General features: G+C 40.3%; 1 protein-coding gene across 7 annotated transcripts in view; it reads left to right on the top strand.

Moving 5' to 3' along the window:
* Positions 1-21,707, top strand: part of coro2ba (coronin, actin binding protein, 2Ba) — a 52,019-nt gene that overhangs the window by 21,384 nt on the left and 8,928 nt on the right. For 3 of the 7 annotated variants that reach the window (XM_037094610.1, XM_037094609.1, XM_037094608.1), the window contains 2 exons: positions 12,968-13,168; positions 20,915-21,031. In XM_037094610.1, the coding sequence (XP_036950505.1) occupies positions 12,968-13,168; positions 20,915-21,031 (318 nt within the window). Of the gene's footprint in view, positions 1-9,274; positions 9,396-9,641; positions 9,803-12,967; positions 13,169-20,914; positions 21,032-21,707 lie in introns of those variants that run through there. The other 4 variants (XR_005074527.1, XM_037094605.1, XM_037094611.1 and 1 more) reach the window with 3 other exon arrangements.

The following is a 21,707-nucleotide window of genomic DNA, read 5'->3' as shown; positions in this document are numbered from 1 at the left end:
GATGAATCAGATTTGAAACCAGGCTTTGGACCATTTCATGTTGCTGACAGAGGTTACACTTTCCTTTTAGAATGTGTTTGCTTTAACCCTGTTTGGATGCTTGATTATCAGTCCAGTTCACTTGTATCACAGCAGACACGTTGACTTGTAATGGCGTGCCATCATGTTTCTTTTCTATTCAAGTGTCCCAGTAAGCTATGACAGTGAGACAGGGAGCCAGCATGAAAAACACCAGGACCCTGAGACTGAAGTAGCAAAACGGAATTCAATCGTCATTCATTTTTACAATTGACGTGTATGTTTTTTCATCCAGCCAGCTGTGAAAATATCTTCCATAAGAAAGGATGACCATGCACCGGTATAATGCCGAGTTTTTGAATTGACTACCTTGCGTGAAGGACCCTTTTGGCCTCCTTAAAGTTCACCTGAAGTCAAAACTGATGTTAAAGCGTTTTCATCACATATGTTTTGGTTTATATCTCACTTGACGGTATTACGCCCAACAAAGGCAAAAAGTTATTTTGTTGGTATCCTCTGGTATCCAAAGCAATACTTTCATATTTTTTATGACGCTGCAATGGATAAATGAAGGCTGATTAATGCTAATATGTAGGCTCCACCCATAGACAGACATGCAGTGTTTTTTTTTTCTCAAGGTGCTACATCCCACTGTTCCTGAGCACTCAGCCAGCTGCATCAAGTCCCTCCCTAGCTGCAAAATAATGATACTGTACTGGTCATTTAATGGGAACTTTACTTAAACTTTGATGAAAGCATTATTAACTAAGAAGAAAACCAGGATTTTGTCTTCGTGTTTTTAGAAGATGTGTTCATTCAATATCTTGTTAAAAAACAGCTCAGCCATGGGCAATTTCTGAACATATTTTCGGCTCAAGTGTGAGCGTGCATCAGACCGAGCTACTGTTGATGATTTTAATACCAGCCTCCTGGCAGTCTCTGGATCAAATGACAGATGATCTAACCCCTTGCAAGTTGTCGTGTTCCATCAGCAATCACTTAAAGTTTCAGAACGCAATATCTTAACAGAACTGAAATCATAACTCATTCACTGATTAATAATTCCTAGAGCTTGTTTCTGTGCTCCTGCTTCAGTGATGGATTTCATTAATCTGATGAAAGTGCATCTCCTGCTCCTACATCTTGGGCTTGGTGCCATTTGGCATTCGCAACCTGGCCCACTGTTAGAGGGATTTCATTTTAGAGCTGGTGATATTTTTGTACAATGACACTATGTCAGCTTTCTTTATTTATGCTTCTGTTTTCTTCTAAAACACAGTTTAGATTATTATCTACGGGAACAAGGACTGCCCTACATGACATCTCAACAGCAATCCAGTCAGGATATTGCTCATAAAAGGATAAAGCTTAAATGCTTCTTGGACGTTGGTATTTTAATAATTTTGTTGCAATAGTTGTGGGTTTTAGATACTGAAAATATCAATATTTATCTGCAGACAGAGTTAGTGGTTGTGCTGCAGAGCAGGCAGGTGGTCTGACAGAGGGGGAGTTAATCTCTGTCTGCTGAGAGCCTCCTCTGCTCCTCCTCTTTGTCTGCTTGTCTTCTTTGTTTCTTTAAATATTTCATCATTCTTTGTTGGTCCGCCTCGGCCCTTTTCTTTCTCCCTTTTCACTTATCTTATATTCTCTTTCACCTTTACTGCTTTATTCTGCCTTTTAAGCAGCATCCACCTCCCTTAATCTCTCTCTCTCTTTAGTCACTTATCCTCTTTTTTTTCTCTGTCTTTCCTCTGGACTTTTCCTTACCTTGAGTCTACAACCCCCCCCTCTGTCAGTCGGGGTGTGAGGCACAGCTCAAATCATTATGCTCCAAAAAGCATCAGGCAGAAACTCCTGGGGGAAAAAGAAAGGCAAGCACAGGGGAGATTATTAATTTAGACCTTTTTTTCTGGTTTTCAATGACTGATGGTTAAAGTGGAATCGGAAAAAATAATGTCTCTGATTTGTGTTTGAATGTGAAATGTTGTCTAGAGTAATGGATGAAGGATGAGACCCAGAACTAGTATTTTTCAGCACATCAGAACTTCTCAGGAAAACTACAGTATATATCCATAATATGTATAATACATGCTGTCAACAAGCTCCTCGAAGCCATGGATAGATTCCTGGACACCCACCCCTCCATATGTCCTTGTGCTGTGATAAGTGCCCTTCAGCTGGGTTTCTGGGTTTCCTGTGTACTCTTTGCACCATTACCGCTGCTTAATGGGGCTGGCTTAAAGCCCAAGAGCTGCCATTAGCTGAACATGTGCATCTCCTGTCATTATTGCACAGTAATACCTATCATCATGAACGCACACTCCAAAACCCACACAGCACTAGCTGCTGTTCCAATGGGCCGGTATTTATGGCACAAAGAGAAACCCTTAATGTAACTTACTGTTGTGTTCTGTGTTAGTTAAATATAAACAGAGATGGATTCAATGAGTTTCAGGATGTTTACTGTATAATAAGCTTAATGTGCTCTTTACATGAGAAGTAGTGCTATTGGACAGTGTTTTGATGAGCCAGTACCTGTCTTGTTGTATCGTGTCACATGAGTTAATAAAATTTTAGCTTTGAGCTAAGTGCTAACAAGCTCACAATGGCAATGCTATCAGCCCAACATTTAGCACTCACAGGTTTTATCATAGTCAACATTTTGCCTAATCATGTTAGCATGCCACGCTCGTTGTCGGAGGGGTCAAAAGTTACAGGCGACCATGACCCAAAGCCCTGGGGAGCCAATGAAAAAGCTCTGTGGTTGACCGTTAAATGGAATCAAGTACAACAATTTACTGACCTATATCACTGACATTTATATGTATTTACATGACAAATAAGGATGCACACAGAGCATGGCATGGATGTACAGTGCCACTTAATTTGGACCAGTCGTTGTAAACTCCATCTTTGTCAATAAGACAAATAACCAAAATCTTTGGGCAATCCATCCTTTAGATTTAGACACAGTATGTCATCACAATAAGAATCGTATTAACTTTGCAACCATGAATGCCAATGTTGTGACAGTCTGTGATATAGATGTTGAAATATCTCACTGAATGAATGAAAACTTCGACCTGCTGATGGCACCAGAAGAAATGTCAGTGGATCACGTCTCAAAGTTGTATGAGAGGTGAAAAGTATCTTCTGGGAACCATGAATATCTGTAGAAAATTTGAGTTTGAAATTTCACTCTGAACTAGAAATGTCAAAGTCAGGAGTTCACCAAAGCTAGGGAGATTCATCCTCTGGTGAAAATGAACGTCATTAGACCAGCATTAACATGCATGGTGCAGCTGTATACTGTAGTTTAGCACACTCACCCAGCACACTTACCCTCACTTAAACATGATGTATTACACTTGAGCCTTTTTGGCGTATTTATTTGTATTTGTAAATTGCTTGATAAACTCCAGAAATGATATAATAGGCTCTAATGGGCAGGATGATTGAGACTGAGAGAGATCCAAGAGCTCCTGTGACCTCTCTTTTCAGCTGATTGAAATTGATGCAGGCTCAAATAAAAGATTACCTTTCCAACATTCCTTAACTGGCCATCTGGAAAATCCGACAGAAATCCAGCTGGACTGATTCACTCTGGCCAGCCGGAGCAGGTGTGTTAAATCTATTCTGCTCTTTATTTTATTCCATTTGCCACTTGCTCGCAGCTGCTGCCGCCTGCAGCGTTGGCTATACGCCACTGTTTTTTTTTTTTACTTTTGTGTGCATGCAGTGCTGCCAACTAACATTGCATGCATGGCTGTTGGTTCACTAGAATGTTCTTTATGCATCAGTTTCAGCTGAGTTTATATGTAGAAAGACTTCTGTACGTGTGCTTACGGTCTACCGTCTAATGGAAACTTGTAAGTGCACCTTGCAAGGAGGTGCCAAACTCTCCTTTATTGACTGCCATATTTTAATGATGACTTACAGCAGCTGTCATCCATTGCTGCCAACTCTAGGGCTTCATTTGCTTCGTACTTTTCTCATGGAGAGCCGAAGTAAAGACATTGACTTCTGTTGCTCAATAGAAACTCTAATAAATTCTCTCAGCTGTCTTTCATTACAAATTAAAAGTTTTTAGGTCTATTTTGTATATCCCACAACACTTCCTTCCTAATTTTATTATACTGTATATACTAAAGAGGTCATATTATGCTCATTTTCAGGTCCATCCTTTTATTCAGGCGTCCTAGTAGAATAGGTTTGCATACTTGAATCTCGTGGTGCACTGCAGCAGCTTCCCTTTTCACACAGTCTTGAAAGCTCTGTTTTAATGACAGAGTTACACATTCTTTCTTGGATTATTCATGGCACGGTGTTTGTGTCCATAAGATTTTACCCCCCTGGTACGAACTGCTGTAAATGAAAATTTAGAGAAGGCATCAGTATTTTTGGGAACGAAATAAACTTCATTTGCAAAAAATGGGACTCGTGTGTTTGAGTCAGGGTTAGAGTCAATCGCTGCTCTGATGAGGATTAAACCAAAGGATGCTGACTGTCAGCTGATTGCTAGTAAAATGCCAATTCTTCACTCTATTAATCTCTATCTTCACAGCACACAAAAGCCTTTTATAACCACAACTGTCCCTTCAGGCATTGCCATAGCAGTGTGGAAAATATTCCAGCACATTCAGCCAAGCTGAGACACTTCCTGTGTGAGTGTGAATTAGAGATCCCACTTCATGCTGAGAGAAAATTTGTCTAAAAAAATCCAGCAGGATTTCTTCTTTTTGTGATATCCTCGCACAGATGGGGAGTCATCAGAAATGACTGTACCGAGTCACTGCCAAGGGAGAGGAGGAAGAGAGGGAACATGACATGGAGGATTGACAGAGCTTCTGTATGTCTGAGTGGCAGGACATGCAGCCGTCCTGTGGATTTCCCTTTTGTGTCTATTGAATGTGACCTCATACGGTCCTACTTCCTTCTTTGGCAGCAACATTGAGAACATCTTGATTGGAATAGTTTAACCCATTGATTTGATTCAGTGGTGTTTGAATGGCCTTTTATGTGTCATAATGTGTCTGTATGCAGCCACTGACTGTGTATGGTTTGAGTAGAGGGTGGACGTTTGCCTGCAGCTGGGATGATGGAGGAGTACAGCCACGACGCAATCGATAAAATGATTGTTGACAATTGTTTCTGCAGAACCACAGATAAGTTAAAACTTAATGTTTCCTCAGACAACGTCTATTATTATCTTGTCACCATGCTGTGCACCCAGTTTTGTCTCCACAAAGATGGCTGATGTGCGGCATGTAAATAATGTCTTCATCAGAACTATCTTGGTGTTTCACACTTACATATGCTGAAATGCAGACTTGAACTGCGGCCGCCACTTGGCAGCCTTGTTGTTTGTAACTCCACCACCTTCCCCTCCACCTGTCAATATGAAAGTAAGGTTATAAACATGCAGTGTGAGCGTATTGTATTGTACAAATGTCAACATGGTACACAGCCTGTGACACATACGTATGGTATCTGTGGTTTGCAGAAACATTAATTACAAACATTTTATTCTGGCGTCTGGGCTGACATCCAAATGATTACTGCCGGTTCTTGAGCAGTGTAACAACTGGTTACATTGTTTTCAACTGAGAAACGATGTTACACTTTTTGTTTCATCAGCTGTACAGTTAGTATTTAAAGATGTAGATGCTGTCTCGTCATTGTCTTACTGTAGTTATTGAAATACTGCTTACCAGTGAACACAACTTGTCATAGTTTTTTTGTTGAGTCTCACATGGTGGGATGGTGATGTGAACATGATGTGACAAGAGGCTGTTGTACAGGAAATACTAATGTTTCAGCCAGATTTTAAGCTTATGTCAACCAGGAGTTGGAGGTTCACTCTAAACCTGCACCTTGCATCATAAACGCACATATAACACATACTTGCATGTATGTGGTGACATAAAACTGCTGTTTATTCTTCCTTCATATTCCAACAAAATTAATTTATTTGATTCAGCAATAAAATAAAGATGTCTTTAAATTGATAACATCAAAAGGTGCAAAGCTGCATTCTTAATCATTCAACCTGTGTTTTTTACTATCAGATAATGACAAGATCAATGCTGCCTGGACCAGATTGATTGAAATGTTCAAGATAATTTGATGATTTAATAGATTAAATTGACTAAAAAGACTAAACTACATTTTGTAGACTACAACTAAATATGATACAAACTAACAAGGGTATTTGACACTGAGACTAAAAGATTTGCTGCTTTTGGGAAATCTAAAAGAGAGTTAAAAATTCAATGACGGAGGAGGAAAGAGAAGGGCTGAGTGTGCACAGAGCAGCAGCAGTGCCTTGAAGCAAGACATAAAAACACTCAATAAACACACTCTGCTCTCTGGAGTGGTCTGTCTGCCTCACAGCCATGAACACCACAGTAAATGTATACTGGTGCACATGGTCAGACATGGACATGGGCACGGAAACAGACACACATGTGCAAGACACAATAAAGGCAAACGACTAGTGTACTTACTGTATTGTACACACACACACACGCGCAAACACACAAACACACACACACACACACACACACACACACACACACACACACACACACACACAGCCAAAAGGCCAGTAAACCTCCTTCACAGAGGAGCTGCAGGGCTCCACCCACATTTCAAACACACACAATCATCAGGGGAGGCAATTTCCACTATAACACCTGCTGCAGCATATCGAGCTGACCAGGGGTCAGTTCAGAAACTGATAAACAGACTTGAGGGTTCGTCAGGCAGTCATTTCAAAGCTGAAGTCATTCACTAGCCTACAAACATTTATATTTCTATATTTATGTATCTGCTGATTGTCTCATTGATTAATTGATTAATCATTTAATCTATAAAATGTCATCAGATTGTGTGAGACGCAGATCTCTGTTACTGAGTCAAAACCCAAAGACTCTTCAGTTTCTATCGTGAATAACAAAGAAAAGCAGCAAATATTTAAAAATGCATAGAAGCTGAAACCAGCAGATGTTTTGCTTGAGAATGTGATATTGATAATTAATAATCAGTATATCTGGCGACTGACTTGCTTTTAATCAACTAATTTATTTATCAAGGATTTGTGAAAGCTTTATCATTTACACATAAACACTCTAGCTCCATTAAATCTTTGAATATGTGTTTGAACAGGATGCAGAAGACATGTTTTGAGATTTACAGGGGAAAGAATCACATTTCATTTTAAGGAGGCTTTGAGTTTCTTACAAAATGTTACTGTTGTTCATGACAAAGAACAAACACTCAGATTAACTTCAGAAAGCTCAAGTGCTGCTTCCACCTTGTTGATTCAGTTCAGACCACAGGAACATTATGATTTGCAGTATGTGGGTCAATAACTTATCAAGCATGAGTCAAACATCAGTTACATATGGCTGCAAAGTGCTAAAGTAACTACTGAAATGTTAGCTGATGACACTGAAGGGCTTCATGCTAATTAAAAACAGTTATTTCTCAGTTAGTCAGTCTTTCTTGGTTATGCATTATTGGTGACTAAATTATTGAAACTATATTTTTTGAAAAATGGGTTAAAGTAATGACAGTGTGTAACAGGACAAGAACTCACAGCCGTTTAAGTTGATGAAACAAACAGTGTGTCAGTCAAAACAAAACAAAATAATTAAGTAGAGTGGGATCATGGGAGTTGTTGTTTTCATTGTTAAACAACTGCTACTGAGAAGGTAATGTTATTCATTTTATTCACAGTCACGTTTGCAACGTCCTTCTTCGCACTTTATTACTATAAATTATGATTACTTTGAGTTTAAAACATTGTTAGAGACATTTGAGATAATGAAGGAGCACAGCTTAACAAAATATAAAACAAAGGTTGTGTTGTTTTTCAGATATTCTAATACGGAAATGTTACATACTATATTTCAAGTGTAATTCTGTGTTCAGACCAAATGGAACACGACTGCATTACATACAAAATCAATGATTAGACACAAATAGACTGGATATCGTGCCACAAAAGGACAAAATTGAAGCATCAAGTGACAGTTTAGTTCACATGTTGAAAATATTGAACTCCTATTGAAGTCTATTGGTGTTGACTTTCACAGTGATGTCACATTGTTCACTCCGCAGATGTTCGCATACTGACCATTAACCACAGTGGTGGACAGGATAATGATGTTATTTCAGCGTCCTTCTGATCCATTAATTGCAGTCAGATCACAGAGAATTTGTTCGTTTTGGTTTCATATCAATGTGCTTCACTTTCGCGGTTATTTTAACCCTGCAATCAGACTCACGTGAGTAATGCAACGCAAATATTTTCTGCACGTCTGAATGCAGCATAACATAGCTGCAAAATAGCAAGCAAAATGTGAAAATGTGGAAACAAAATACAAAATGTGAAAGCTGTACCACTGCCATAAATACATATGATAGCTAACTTATTATTATTATAGCTTCAATTGAAATTTATACCATTTTAAAGTGGGAAATAAAATATTATCTGCCTTTATTTATACTACTAACCAAAGAATGGAATTTTATTTTTTTCCATAAAAATGTTTTAATTTTGTCAAAGAATGAAAACTGGCTCAAAGAAAAGATACTGAACGTCTGATTGAAGCTCCTGTGTTTGTGTAAAGTTTGGACACAAAGGAGTTAGAGGGTAGATGTGTATCTCCTTACTGGGAAAGTGTCCTCCACATCCTCGTCTATAAATGTTTTAAAAGCTTAAAAAGCATCAGTCTTCGTTGCGTTGCTATTTCTGAAAATGGTAACATTTTGCCTTTGGCAGTGCTGCAGTGACCAACCAGGTCCACAGTCACAGCCATTCCTTCTGGGCTCCACCTGTCTTTACAAAAATGAGAGAAGCTTTCATACCCGTGAAGCAACGGATTAGAGTAAAAAAGGGTCGAGATGAGAGATTAATAAAAGTGGGGAGAATGAGGAGGGTGAGGAGCTGCTGGTGGTGCTGGGTGGCAGCCAGGATGTCCGTGTGATTCCAAACAAGCAGTGGGTGGGAGAGGAAAGAGGATGAATGGCTACTACTCTCACGCTGCTGCTCTGCCTGGGCCGGAGCATGAGAGACTGACTGAGTGGCAGGATGGGAGAGAAAAAGGGTAAGAGGAAGAAGGGGGGAGTGCTAGCCCTCCAGCTATCAGTACCAGTAGGAGGAGGAGGAGAAGAGTTTAAAGGGGAGGGGTGAGGAAAAACATGAGAGAAGGAGGTAGAGCAGACACAGGCTGCCTGCTTGGATTTGAAGGGGAAGGAAGGAAGAGAGGAGATCCTGGTGGTTCGTTCAGAGAGGAGGGTGGATGTTTACAGTCTGACACAGAGGGCTGCAGAAACACTGACTGTAGTGTCACTGTAAGGACACTGGTAAGGTAAGGTGGCATTTTAAATAAGGCATGAGTGAGAAATCCAGATATTTGATTATTTGAAACAGGAAGGAGGGATGTTTACTTGATCACAACTTGGCGAAAAGAAAAGAAATATGGTTTAAAAGTGCAAAAAAACTGTCTTCAAAGTGAAGAAGACGTCACACAGTTTGACCCCGGATGGAAACATGCTCATAAAGCACAAGTCTTGTGATCTGCTGATCTTTACAAAGTCGTTTCTCCTCTGAGCTGCTGTGTTTTCTGTCCGTGCATGGCGCTGCTCATGGTCTGTGTGTGTGCATGCTGCAAACCCTCGTGAGATAAGGAGAGACACAAACACACACAGACATCCTCTCTGTGCCGAACCCCGGTGACCAATGAATGAGCATCCTTGTAGAGACAGCTCAAAGCAGGCGAGTCTCCTCTTTCCCTCTCCTTCTAATCGTCCCTCAGGCCGCTCTGCTCTGCTGTTCTGCATTAATTCTTTAACAAGCTGCCATTATGCTGCTCGTACTAACATGACTTCACAGCAGACAACATGAATGGGATGTTGCTGAGATGTTTAATGACAGACAACTTGAGAGCCAAGAACAATGTTTCATGGTGCTTGTTTTGTCTGAGCAGCAGTCTGACACCCAGAGATGATCAGAATAAACAAAGATCCTTTAGGAGCAAAATTTGTGAAAAGGGTTCCCTTTAAACTTTTACCAAATTACAGTGTTTTCAGTAAAATGTACTTAAAGTATCAACATGGAAATTAATTGCTTTTCATAATGGATATGTTTTAGGTTTATTGCAATGATAAAAAAAATATAAGAAAATGAAAAAAAATATTGCAATAATTGTATTATTAAAGACTTATAATCAAGTAAGCAGCATTGTAATGTTGGAGCTGCTTGAGTTGGAGCTAATTACCAATTTTCTTTGGAGATTTTTATTTTTAAAAAAAAGAGTTTAGATGGTTTTATCTTATGTCTAAAAAAATATTTTTTTTTTCTTATTTAGATTTTTTCTTCTGTTTGTTTTTTTGCTTGTTCTTAGTTTTGTAAGAATTTGACCTTTATATAGGTCAACATTATAGGACCAGCACGCACCTGTGAAGCAGGAGCCATCATGTCTTTGTTCTGTGTGTTCTTGCCTGAGGATGAATAAACCACAGCTAAACACAGAAACAGCTGCATTGCTAACAGACATCTTTTTTACTGCTTGCGTTTTTTAATGTATATTTGTGTGTTAAATCTCAGAGGATACTAGTGTTTACACTGGTTGCACTTATTGTTTCATTTAGGTACACCACATTAATACATTCTAATTTAATTTATTAACAAATCATGTCAATTCTTGTAATCAGGAACACATTTGATCACAGGTAACTGTCTAAGCACCCATTTGGTGTTAAATATATTTTGTGGGCACCTACTGAATATCAGTTGCACCAGGGAAAATGTTAATTCGCTGTTCTCCCAAAAATGAAATTTCAGTCAATAGCTAATCCTAAACTAAAAGCATTAGCTTGCACCAAGTCTGTGCTCAAAGTTGAGGGCGCCTTAAGGGTGTAAATAAAATCTCTGCATGGGGGTGAGTTGATATTGACATAAATTTAATTATTTGGTTGAACTAATCCTTTAAGCTGAAGAGTAACAACAAACTAAAGTGAAGTTTAAAGGCCAGAATTCCTCCAGAGCAGCAGAAAATTCTCAATTGTCAACTTAAATAATCCATTAATAGTTCCATCACCATATTCAAAATTCAAAACACCACAAACCGCCTTGGCTGTTCGTGTATTGATCTGTAATAGTAGTACTTCTGTACTGCTGCAGGGTCACTGTGGCCACATTCTGGTGCTGAATTGTGGGCGAAGTGACACCATTGTAGCCAACTGGATGCCGTTTCTCCATTCGTCTGTTTTGAGACGGAAAGGGACGAGGGAAGACAATGGCAGCAGCGCGGTCTGAGGATGTTTCTATTTGCATGTGTACACCACTCCCACCAGTTCCCCTCCACATCCCTAGAACAATGCTGAATAGAGGATTGCCTGATGTCATCCGGCATTGCTGCTACTGATCTGAGCACAGTCATAAATCCCCTGCCCTCAGTTCCTGTTGTGACACAGTGATATGGTACATTACTGGAATGTATATGCCGAATTTATAGATCCAGTTGTAGATAATAACATCTCAAAGTGAAGCTGTAGTCATTAGCAAAATACTTCTCTCCTTGCAGGACAAAGGGCATTTCACATCTACTTCCTGTGTCTGGGTCAATTTTTAAGTCCTTAGGCGGAGCCAGCTCATGCCAAAAAATCGAGAGCTCCTTCAATGTCTTCTTGTGGTGGAGAGACAGACAAAAGGAGCGTCTTGAGTGGGACGTAACCACTTGTCTTTTGTTGTGTGTGGTGGCTGCGAACAAAGGCTGCTTCTCTGCTGTACAAGATGTATGTGAACCAAAATATAGTGACAAACAGCAGGACACAGTATAATCATTTGAGTATGACAGAGATTGATTATTTTGTTTATGTGTCTGTATTTTTTGTGATTAAGTTATTTGGGAGAAGAAACGTCCTGACACATTAATCACAGGCTCCAAGGAAACATAAAATAGTGTCAGAACCATTTTCACCCAGTTTTCACCCTCCAGAGTCTCACACCCATGACCGAATTGGAGCTTTTCCCACAACCGCACGTGTGAGTGTTATCATGTCTGCACAGATGGGACAGCCCACCCTGCAACTGTGGGTTTGGTAGCTGAGAAGTCGACATGAGGTGCCGCTGACTCTCAATGAGCATCACGTTTCAGACACTTACGGGATAAAGAATATTCTCTCTTACACAGTTTTTTTTAATGATACCAGAGTAACAACTTCACACATGTAAGAACCATTGCTTGATTTACTGCACGAGACCACCAGATGGAACAACTAAGAATAGGGAGAGTTTAAATGATGCAAGTCATATAATAAATTGAAAAAACAGGTCTGAGCTGTTGTTCTGTATACACTGTACATGTTTTAAAGGAGTGTGTACGAATGAATGTCTTACAATTTGGGGCTGTTTGTCGGACAATACCATCAATACATCAGCTTTGGCTATCTCCCATCAACTCATTTATATGGTTATTTTGAAGTAGTGCTTTAGAAAATGTTGAAACTACTCGGGTGATTTCGCTGTGGTGGTTTTGAAGAGTTAAAGCGTTATATGTGCGATGGAAACACTTTTTAGTAAGTTATGACTTAGTGAACACTAAACAGCTGGTTTCGCTTTGAGGGACTAAAACAAAACGATAAGAAAAAATCTGCATCTGCCGCCAATGTGTTCTCTGGATATTCCCATAAGATTCCCATTACCAGGTTAATCAAAGCTTTGCGGAGCCTAGTTGATTGACTGAAACGTGGCCAACTCCTATGTACTAATTCTTTTATTTTCTTGCAACATTTCAAAAGAACCCTTTGCTTGACAATTAAATGTAAACATAGCTGCTGAGAACAAATAATTGTTGGTTGCATCTATGATAAGTAAGCTAAAGTAAATCTGTCACGATGTTCTGTTAAACCTGTATATATCTATTTGTTTCTTCCACAGATGTCATGGCGTCCGACCTACCGAAGCTCCAAGTTTCGAAATGTGTATGGAAAGGTGGCCAACAGGGAGCACTGCTTCGACGGTATCCCCATCACCAAGAACGTCCATGACAACCACTTCTGTGCTGTCAACTCCAAGTTTGTGGCTGTCGTCACAGAGAGCGCCGGCGGGGGCTCTTTCATTGTTATACCTTTGGCCCAGGTAACTCTTATACTCTTCATCTGCTGTTTGTCACTGCCAGTGCATAAAGAATGAGTTCTCAGGGCGTCGGGGGAGATCTGTGATGTTTTATTGTGTTATATTTATTACTGCAGCTAAAGGCGCAATTAAGGTGTGATGACAGGGAGAGAAGTGACAATGGCAGCTTTTGAAGACGTTAGCTTAGATGCTGCTATAGTGTCAGTTATATCTCTATCGCTACGTCATTTATTTGGTTGATTGGATCGGTTGAAGTTAGCCTGTAACAGACAGATGGTTGAATTATCAGCCAAGTAATTTTTGAATCTGATTGCACTTTTTACCAAACTCTTTCCAAGAACAACTTCTCAGATGATTCTCTTCAAACCATCTAGCCGGTCAGGTCAGAGTATTAGAGCTAGAGACTCATTGTGAGCCAAAGTATTCAAGGAGTTTACTGTATATTTTATTTACGGTTAAAGCCATTAATTTCTTGCTACAGAATTATCAGATTAAGATCTGAAGTTTGGAAACAGTTCTTGTGTAGATTCAGCTCAGCCCCTCCCTGCTGCCCCGGAGCATGCCAGGCTTAAATCTTCAAGCCAGGAGTTAAAGCCAAAGTTGTAACAGGGTAGAACCGCAAAAAGGATCACATGAAGGTAAACTGGTATTGCCCATAAACAAGACAAAGGGGCACTGTTGCAATGGAGAGTGTGAATTTCTTTGTCTTCTTCTGAGAAAAGGCGATGCGTTAATTCTTCCTGAGAATTCTCTTCACGTTCAGCAAATCAATGCGGCTTTACCGGATTATTCATTACACAACAGTATTTAATATAGGAGATAAGCCTTAAAGTCGCACATTTTAGAGGTTGTAGGCAGATAGTAAAGTGATGAATCGTTAGAGGCTTTAGTAGAAAGTCAATTTTCCAGGAACTGCATTTAACTGTTTGCGTACATGTGATGTTTGGTGGTGATACAAGGTCAGATTGGAGAAAGTAGAATACTATATAAATACTGTATGACATGAAGCGTCATGTCAGTGTTTCCTATGTGCTGCTGCTGGTTGTTGATTGTTACTTTATGTATCTGCATGATGGACAGCAAATATTTTTCCATAAGGCTTCTGTGCAGTCTGCATCTCAGCCACTTTGTAGAGCGCTCTAAGTGCTCTGCCTCTTTAAAAGACTCTGCCAAAGTACTTGAAAAGCTCTTGGCTGTCGAGCCGAGTCGAGTCAAGCTGTTAGTGGGCAGAAGAAGAAGTATCCAGCAGGCTGAGCAGTTCTGCTGTCTGACTGCAGCAGGGAAACCTCAGATACATGTTACTTTACATCATCATGAGCTGTGGCGTCCAGTCATGGAGACGGACAGACTGTACATGTGTGTGTCCGCTCTGCTATTCAGAAGATTACATTCTCAGTATAGACAAAATATCGATACAGGAATATATTGTGTTACTTCCTCCTGGGATACAACATCGATACACTGGTGCCAAATATTTATATGAAAACATGCAGGTGCCCTAAATGTACCAAATATGAGACCGAATAGTCGATTGACAGCACTGTTTTCCAGTGATTGTGAGCTAAAGAGGCCCTAAGCTCAGATTCTGCACGTTCCTGTCTCAGACATTGTGATGTGTTGTAAGTACGATACCATCGTTATCATGTTCAACGTAACGTCAGTCACCTTGTGATTCCCACTCATACTGGTGTTAATAGGGCCTGAGCAGGTCTCAACCTGCGAGGTCCCTATTGTTTTTCGAATGACGACTTTTTCGTCCCAAATGTTCGCATTTTTCACTGCCTGAACATACCCCAAAACTCACCAAACATGGAAAATACGTCACACCTGCCGAAAAATGTCATAATCGGTTGTCGTCCTCCATTTCCACAACTAGGTGGCGTTATAATCAAGGAAAGTGTGTTTTGGCTTATAACTCACATATACTTTGTTGCACATTCAAAAACCTTACATCCACGCTGTCAGTGCATTGTGCTGAATCTCGTGATATAGGCCACGCCCATTTCCACCTACTGTTTTCTCTCCGCAAATTCGCAAAAATCTCGCAAACCTACTTTTTCGAACACCAAGGCCATTTCACCAATTTCCACAAAACTTTGCACACAGCACCTGTGGACTCCCCTGACAAAAAAGATGTTAAAATAATTTTGATATTCCAAACAATACTCAAGTTATTAAATAACTTCCTGTACATTTTCTCAAAACACAAAGTGTTGCATATCTCCACATTGGTCTGTCCGAATGACATGAAACTCAGGTGACTACTTCCCCATGAGCCACTAAGGCTCTGTGAAAAAATGATAAACCTACTTTTTCTAACTCCTCCTAGGCCTTTTGACCGATCTGCAACAAACTTTGCAGGTAGCATGTGTGGACAGAACTTTGCTGGGTCCGGTATGGTTGGGACTGATCCTTTTACAAGGGTCAGTGTCAAGGTAAAGCCAGCTTTGTACTGACCCTCGTTACTGAAGCAGTCCAACGTGAAGTGGTTAGCACACACATACAGATTAACAGGAAGCGTAGCCGGCACGTTGTCGTTAAAAACGAAACGCAACCCACCGTCTCTTCTGTTGTTCTGTAGCTGGGACAGAATATAGGCACTTATGTTGATTTATACAACCAACAGCAGAGCAAATTGCGTGTCTAGCTCTGAGCGACAACAATGTGAAACACTGCTGTCTCGCTGCTGGACACGCCGAATTTCACCTTGGAGACGGACGCCTCCCTCTCGCATATCTCCTATCACTGCACAGAGGAGGTCGGCCTATGAAAATGACTCTTTTTGTTACATAACGACAGGAGCTGAATCTGAACAGCCTGTAGGAGTGCCATTTTACCAGTGGGTGGGCTGCAGAGACCATGCAGGAACCATTTGCTTTCCTCATTCTAGGAGTTGGCAGGCTCAGAGAGGACCAATTTATATATGTAGACACCCGAGAAAATGTGTTTTTCATAATATGGGACCCTTAAGTTAAAGCTAAAAGTAGAGGTCTGTGTTCAGTTAAGATAAAGCGCTCTTTCGTTCTAAAACTCTTTTGTTTCAGCTTCACAGCGCTGCATGTTTAAGAATTGACACACATTAGTTTTAAAAAGTTGCTCGCAAAGATAAATTCGACGGTCGGACGGTCACGATGGTTTGGTTGTCATTTGGCAAACTCCAAAGTCTCTTGTCATTAGATTTAATGAAATATCTTATATTTGAAAAAAAAGTTTTTGACAGAAAATAGACATGGACGCGATTCCAACACATCATGAGCAAAGATTCATTTTCATTTTACACAACAGTGATGATAGGCTGTCATTGATCGCTTGTGCAATCACCTAACAATACACTAAACAGCTGTGCGACACCATCCTGTGAACCACAGTGTTTGTAACTTATCGAGCAGGAGACTCTGACAAACCCTCCTCCTCAGAAACCACAAGAGAAACTGGCCAACATGCCCAACATTCGTCACGCTGCAGCTGCTGCTAACTTGTTTACACATGACGCATTACTGTAGACCCAGTTTAATATGCAACAGAATTTAAAACAATATATAAAGTTAGGGGGTCCCTGCAGTGTCTCTCTGCTGATTTACAGGAATTTACTGTTGAACTGGATCTCATGTGTGGTTCCTTTCATGCTGTGTAAGGACTCCATCCACGATCCGGTCCACACACCATAACCGGATCGATTTCCTCTCTGTCAAAGTATTGCACTCAAGCATTTCCTCTGGTTTCTGCTGAGCTGACAAGTTCATAAATGGCATTTATCATATTCAGCAGCAGCACTGTTGATGGCAGCCGTTTCATGCTCTACTCAAGTCAAACAGTAAATCGGAAAGCTAACGCCATCCTTTGTAATAACATCGTCATGGTGTCTCTTTTATATAAGCAGCTCCAAACATGCAGAAATGTCACAGCATACATATACAAGTACATTTGTTGATATATCAAACCACTAAATCTATTAATGGAGTTAGATGTTAGTAAGAAAGAATCTATAGCAGTTTATCCAGTGTCATCATAAGATCACTCAGAACAAACGTTGGATCATTGAACTGTTATAAGAGAGAATCACTAAAAGAAATCAAGAATCTCCTTTCAGTTTTCCTTCTACATGTGTGCGTTCATAACGAGCTTGTTCCTCCTCCATTTCAAACACAAGCTGATCCACGGTGGGTCCGGCTAATGGCAAGGTGTGAGCATGGCAGACATATTACAATGACAGCCGGCGAGACAGCCATATGGTTTCCCCAGACAACGCCACGAGCGAGCGGAGGGACTGCCGCTGGCACCACCTGGCACACAGACCGGTTCAGAACGTCACACACAAGGTCACAAACACCTCGTCATCACCTCAGACAAAGACCGAGAGTGCAGCGGGTGTGGTGCTTCGGTCACTGCTAATAAAACTATATGTTTACTGCTATTACTGTGTATTTCTCAATTAAAATAATAAAAGAATAATCACCAAATATTCTGTAATTAGTATTAAAGTCAATAAGCAAGATAACATGCAGAGTGACTTTATGTTTCTGCTTCTAACGTCCGAGACATTCCTGCTGGTCTTTGACTTATCTGACAGTAAATAGCTGTTTTGGTATGACAGAAACAATTTGTTGATTTCCATTGATGCGCCATAATATTTTGATGGGCTTCACTATTTTCTGATAATTGATAATTCTAGAAAACAAATATCAGATCAATCATTAATGACAAGTTGAGTTGCAGCCTCTAATAAACCTACTACACTTTATTTTAACTGCCGGTTAACAGCAGGAATCATGATAAAATGTCATATACTGTGAGTAACATCTATGTAATATATACCGTGTATGTGTTTAATGGCATGTACATAAAAGGGAATTTCCAATACGCTGTGCTCATATTACAGCTCCCCAGTGAAATGAATGTAATCAAACAACAAACAACCCTAAGAAAGCGAATTTATTTCTTTATTTCTTATTTTAGTCTTTAATTTCCTCCTGCCCATTAAGTAACCTAAACGACTGCATGCTATCGCCCAAGGGGTCAACTTTAATCTCCTGAAAGGCTGCTGTTATATGAATATGATGGTACTTCAGATCATTGAGAGTGGGTAGTGATCACAGTGTGGCGCCTCTGTCCTGAAGCTGTTGGCACCTGTCCTGCACATCTGCGTCACAACGATTCCTCAGCTGAGCCACAGCTTCAGGAAATGAGCTGCAGAAAGACAACGAGGCCGAACTCAGCGCGGCTCCGTGTCTGTTTCCTGCCAATCATCCCGATGATTATTATCACACGTCAGTTTCTTTTTCACTTTAATGTTTACTCTTGACTGTGGTGGACAGAGATGTGACACCACATGTATGAAGCCCTGAACACAGCTCGTCTGGTTTCCTCTTGATCCCTCGTGGACCCTCCGAACCCTGCGGCTCCCAGCAGACATTATTTCTTTGCAGGTAATTAGTTCCACCTCAACTGGGAGTCCCTCATGTTATTAACTTTTTGAGGCCATGTTAAAACTCAGAGTCACTGTAACAATTATAGAAAGAGCTAATGCGTCATCCGAACCTGTGGCCCGTCCCGAAGGTTTACATTCAGACACAAACGTGTGGAGATCTGAGTTTCCATGCAGGTGTGGTGTGAATCTGAGGGGCAGAGTTATTAGAGACAATGGCAGAGAGCTTTATTGTCTACTCATATGAAGTGTCTGAGTGTGTTTTCTCTGCCCTGTCATGCTGGTCCCCCCTTTTCCTCTTGTATTGACTGAATTGATGTCCCACTTCACTTCACTGTCAGGTTCTGGCAGAGACTGCAGTCTGTTGGTTTTGATGACGTGTCTCTTGTCTTGTTAGCAAAGCCTTAAGTGTCTTTGGATCTGTGTTAGATGGAATCTTTGTGTGGGTGGACTTCCTGCTTGCTGCCTTTATGCCGACATTCAAATTATTTTTTGATCTGCTTTCTTTTTATTCACGTTTCATGTACCTGAATCTGAACGTCACTTATTTTGTGGGCTTAGTATTCCAATATCAATATATATATATATATATATTTTTGTTTTCAATTATCCCTCAAATGTGGTTTTCAGACACTTGTGACAGAGGGATGTGAAGGAAGCAGCCAAATGTACAGGAAAACAATAAACTTACTGTCTAAAACAACATTGAAATAGAGATCTTAAAGCAACCTTATGTAACTCTTTTCCATAAAATAACATCTTCAGAGTCGTGTTGATGGTTCAATGTCTTGTAACAGGGTGAACTGTGACTCTGGTTTCTGCTCTGTGTAACTCCAGTGAGAGTTTCTAAGACTCAACACTGTTATGATGTCACGAGTTCATTTGTAGTTAGCAGCTATGTCCCGTCTGCCAAACTACCACGGTGGCGTTCTACTCAGAAACTGTGGGGGGCACCAAATCGCATACAATGACAATTTCTAGATCATGTTGCTTTAATTGTAAGTTCAATAATCACATATTACCCAAAGCATCGTTTTCTGCTTAAAAGAAAAGTTTTGATATTGTTGCACACTGGACAGCATATACACTAACCAACGGGTCTATATAATATACTTCATCTACTATGTATGTTTCTCAGATTATATTGATATGAATTGTTGCTCCGATTTTGAAACCTACTTTCTGTCATCTAAGTGCCAGCAGTCTTACATGTCAGCTATCAGTAGCATGCTAACATTCACAGACTTGCACAGAATTATCTTAACATAAAGACTTACCATGGCCAGATGGTTGTATTTCACTGATTTGCTTCCTGCAGTTTAAAACATCTTCATTCTATTTATTTTATGTCTATTTGTATAGGGACAAGTATGCAGCATAAACTGATGCCCCACACTACAGCATTTAGAGACTATAATGCAATACCTGTCCCTGGATGAGCCTTTATAAACCATGAATTCAGTCAAATCCATAAGAAACAAAACAAAAACACAAAATCTCTCTTTCAGGTTTCGAGACCTTACGGGAAGTCATACATATTTTATTATACTAAACAGAGTTTGTTACGGCTTCATCGTGCATCTGGAGTGAATCTTCAGGGTTCATTGAGGACATCACATGTAAACACACACACACACACACACACACACACACACACACACACACACACACACACACACTCAGGGTTTCAGTAAGGCATGACCCGATGCTTTTAAACTAATCTCTGAGGAAATAAAAAAAGAGGTCAGTGGACTGAAGTGTCATCAAACATTCATGACATCATGAGTGACATCAGGAGGCTCCTGTCAGCTGGTGCTATGAGCCACTGCCCCTCTGTGGACTCTGTGGGTTACTGCAACAACACTCTGGCTGCCTCAGACGTCCCCGTACCGTCAGCAGGCCCGTTTGGTTCTGTTGAGTCATCTCACTGAAGTGGTTTCACTGTTATCCTGTTATATTGGTCTTCACGTTCGCATCCGTTAAAAGCTCAGAATAGTTCTGTTAAGTAATATAATACACAAATACAGGTAATGGATTACCTCCTTTCTGTACTTAAGATTTTAGATAATGATAAAAGTACTCTTTGCTAATGTGACTGCACATTTAACCAAAATTATTTCAGAAAGAAATACCTGTTCTTTGCTTTGCTTGTTCTTGTTCTTCATCGGCAATTGCATTTTATCTGGACTTTGTGTTCACACCTTTCTAATTTGTGACATTTCAGGTCACTCTTGAAAAGGAGACTTTAAACTCAATGAGGCTTTTAGCTGGTTAAATAAAAGGATCTGCAAATGTGAATTAACCTACTTCTGTCTCTGTTTCAGTCCGGCCGCCTGGAGTCTCATTACCCAAAAGTGTGCGGCCACCAAGGAAATGTGCTGGATATCAAGTGGAATCCCTTCTTTGAAAACATCATAGCGTCGTGCTCTGAGGACACATCCGTAAGTGACACCACGTCCTTTCTTGAAGTCTGCTGACTCAGCAGGATTGTAGAGAATGTAAAAACATGTATTTGTGAAATCATAGGTCTGTTGGATATTTAGGTTGAGGTTCTGCCCGGAAGGCAAAGAGGTTATTGACTGATTCAGAATTTGTACTGAACACGCTGGTGATTCGATTTTGGCTCACAGCTGCTCTGGTTTGTTGTTATGAGCCTGAAAACAACAACTGGAGATGTGTGTGAGCGACGCTCAAATCCACATCTCTGCAGCAGCTGACCACATAAATGACAAATTCTATAAATAAACATCAATCACTTTTACTGTTAATCTCAGATGTTGCCTAACATACACTAAAAACCTGTGAGCCTTTTTTTCCCCAGTGTATGCACCTGTTACATTACTCTGCTGAGCATAGTAAAGCCATGATAGCAGCGTGTCCTGTATAGTGCTTTCACTTGTTGAAGGATAATCTCCTCTGGTCCCACACACAGCCTCCAGCCATAGCTGTAATCCAGATTAATCCTAATGCAATGGGCTGCATTGATACTGTGTGCTATTTTTGGTCAGTGGCATCTCTAGCTGTGTCAAACTCATTGTTGTTTTGGAACTCATATTAAAAAGCTATGAAATATGTGAAGTGGCATCCGACAAAAACAATTCAAAACCTCAAGGTCTA

This window comes from Acanthopagrus latus, chromosome 4 (assembly GCF_904848185.1).
Source record: "Acanthopagrus latus isolate v.2019 chromosome 4, fAcaLat1.1, whole genome shotgun sequence".
Taxonomy (NCBI): domain Eukaryota; kingdom Metazoa; phylum Chordata; class Actinopteri; order Spariformes; family Sparidae; genus Acanthopagrus; species Acanthopagrus latus.
Note: the sequence above shows the minus strand (reverse complement) of the source record. Positions and strands in the feature narration are given on the sequence as shown.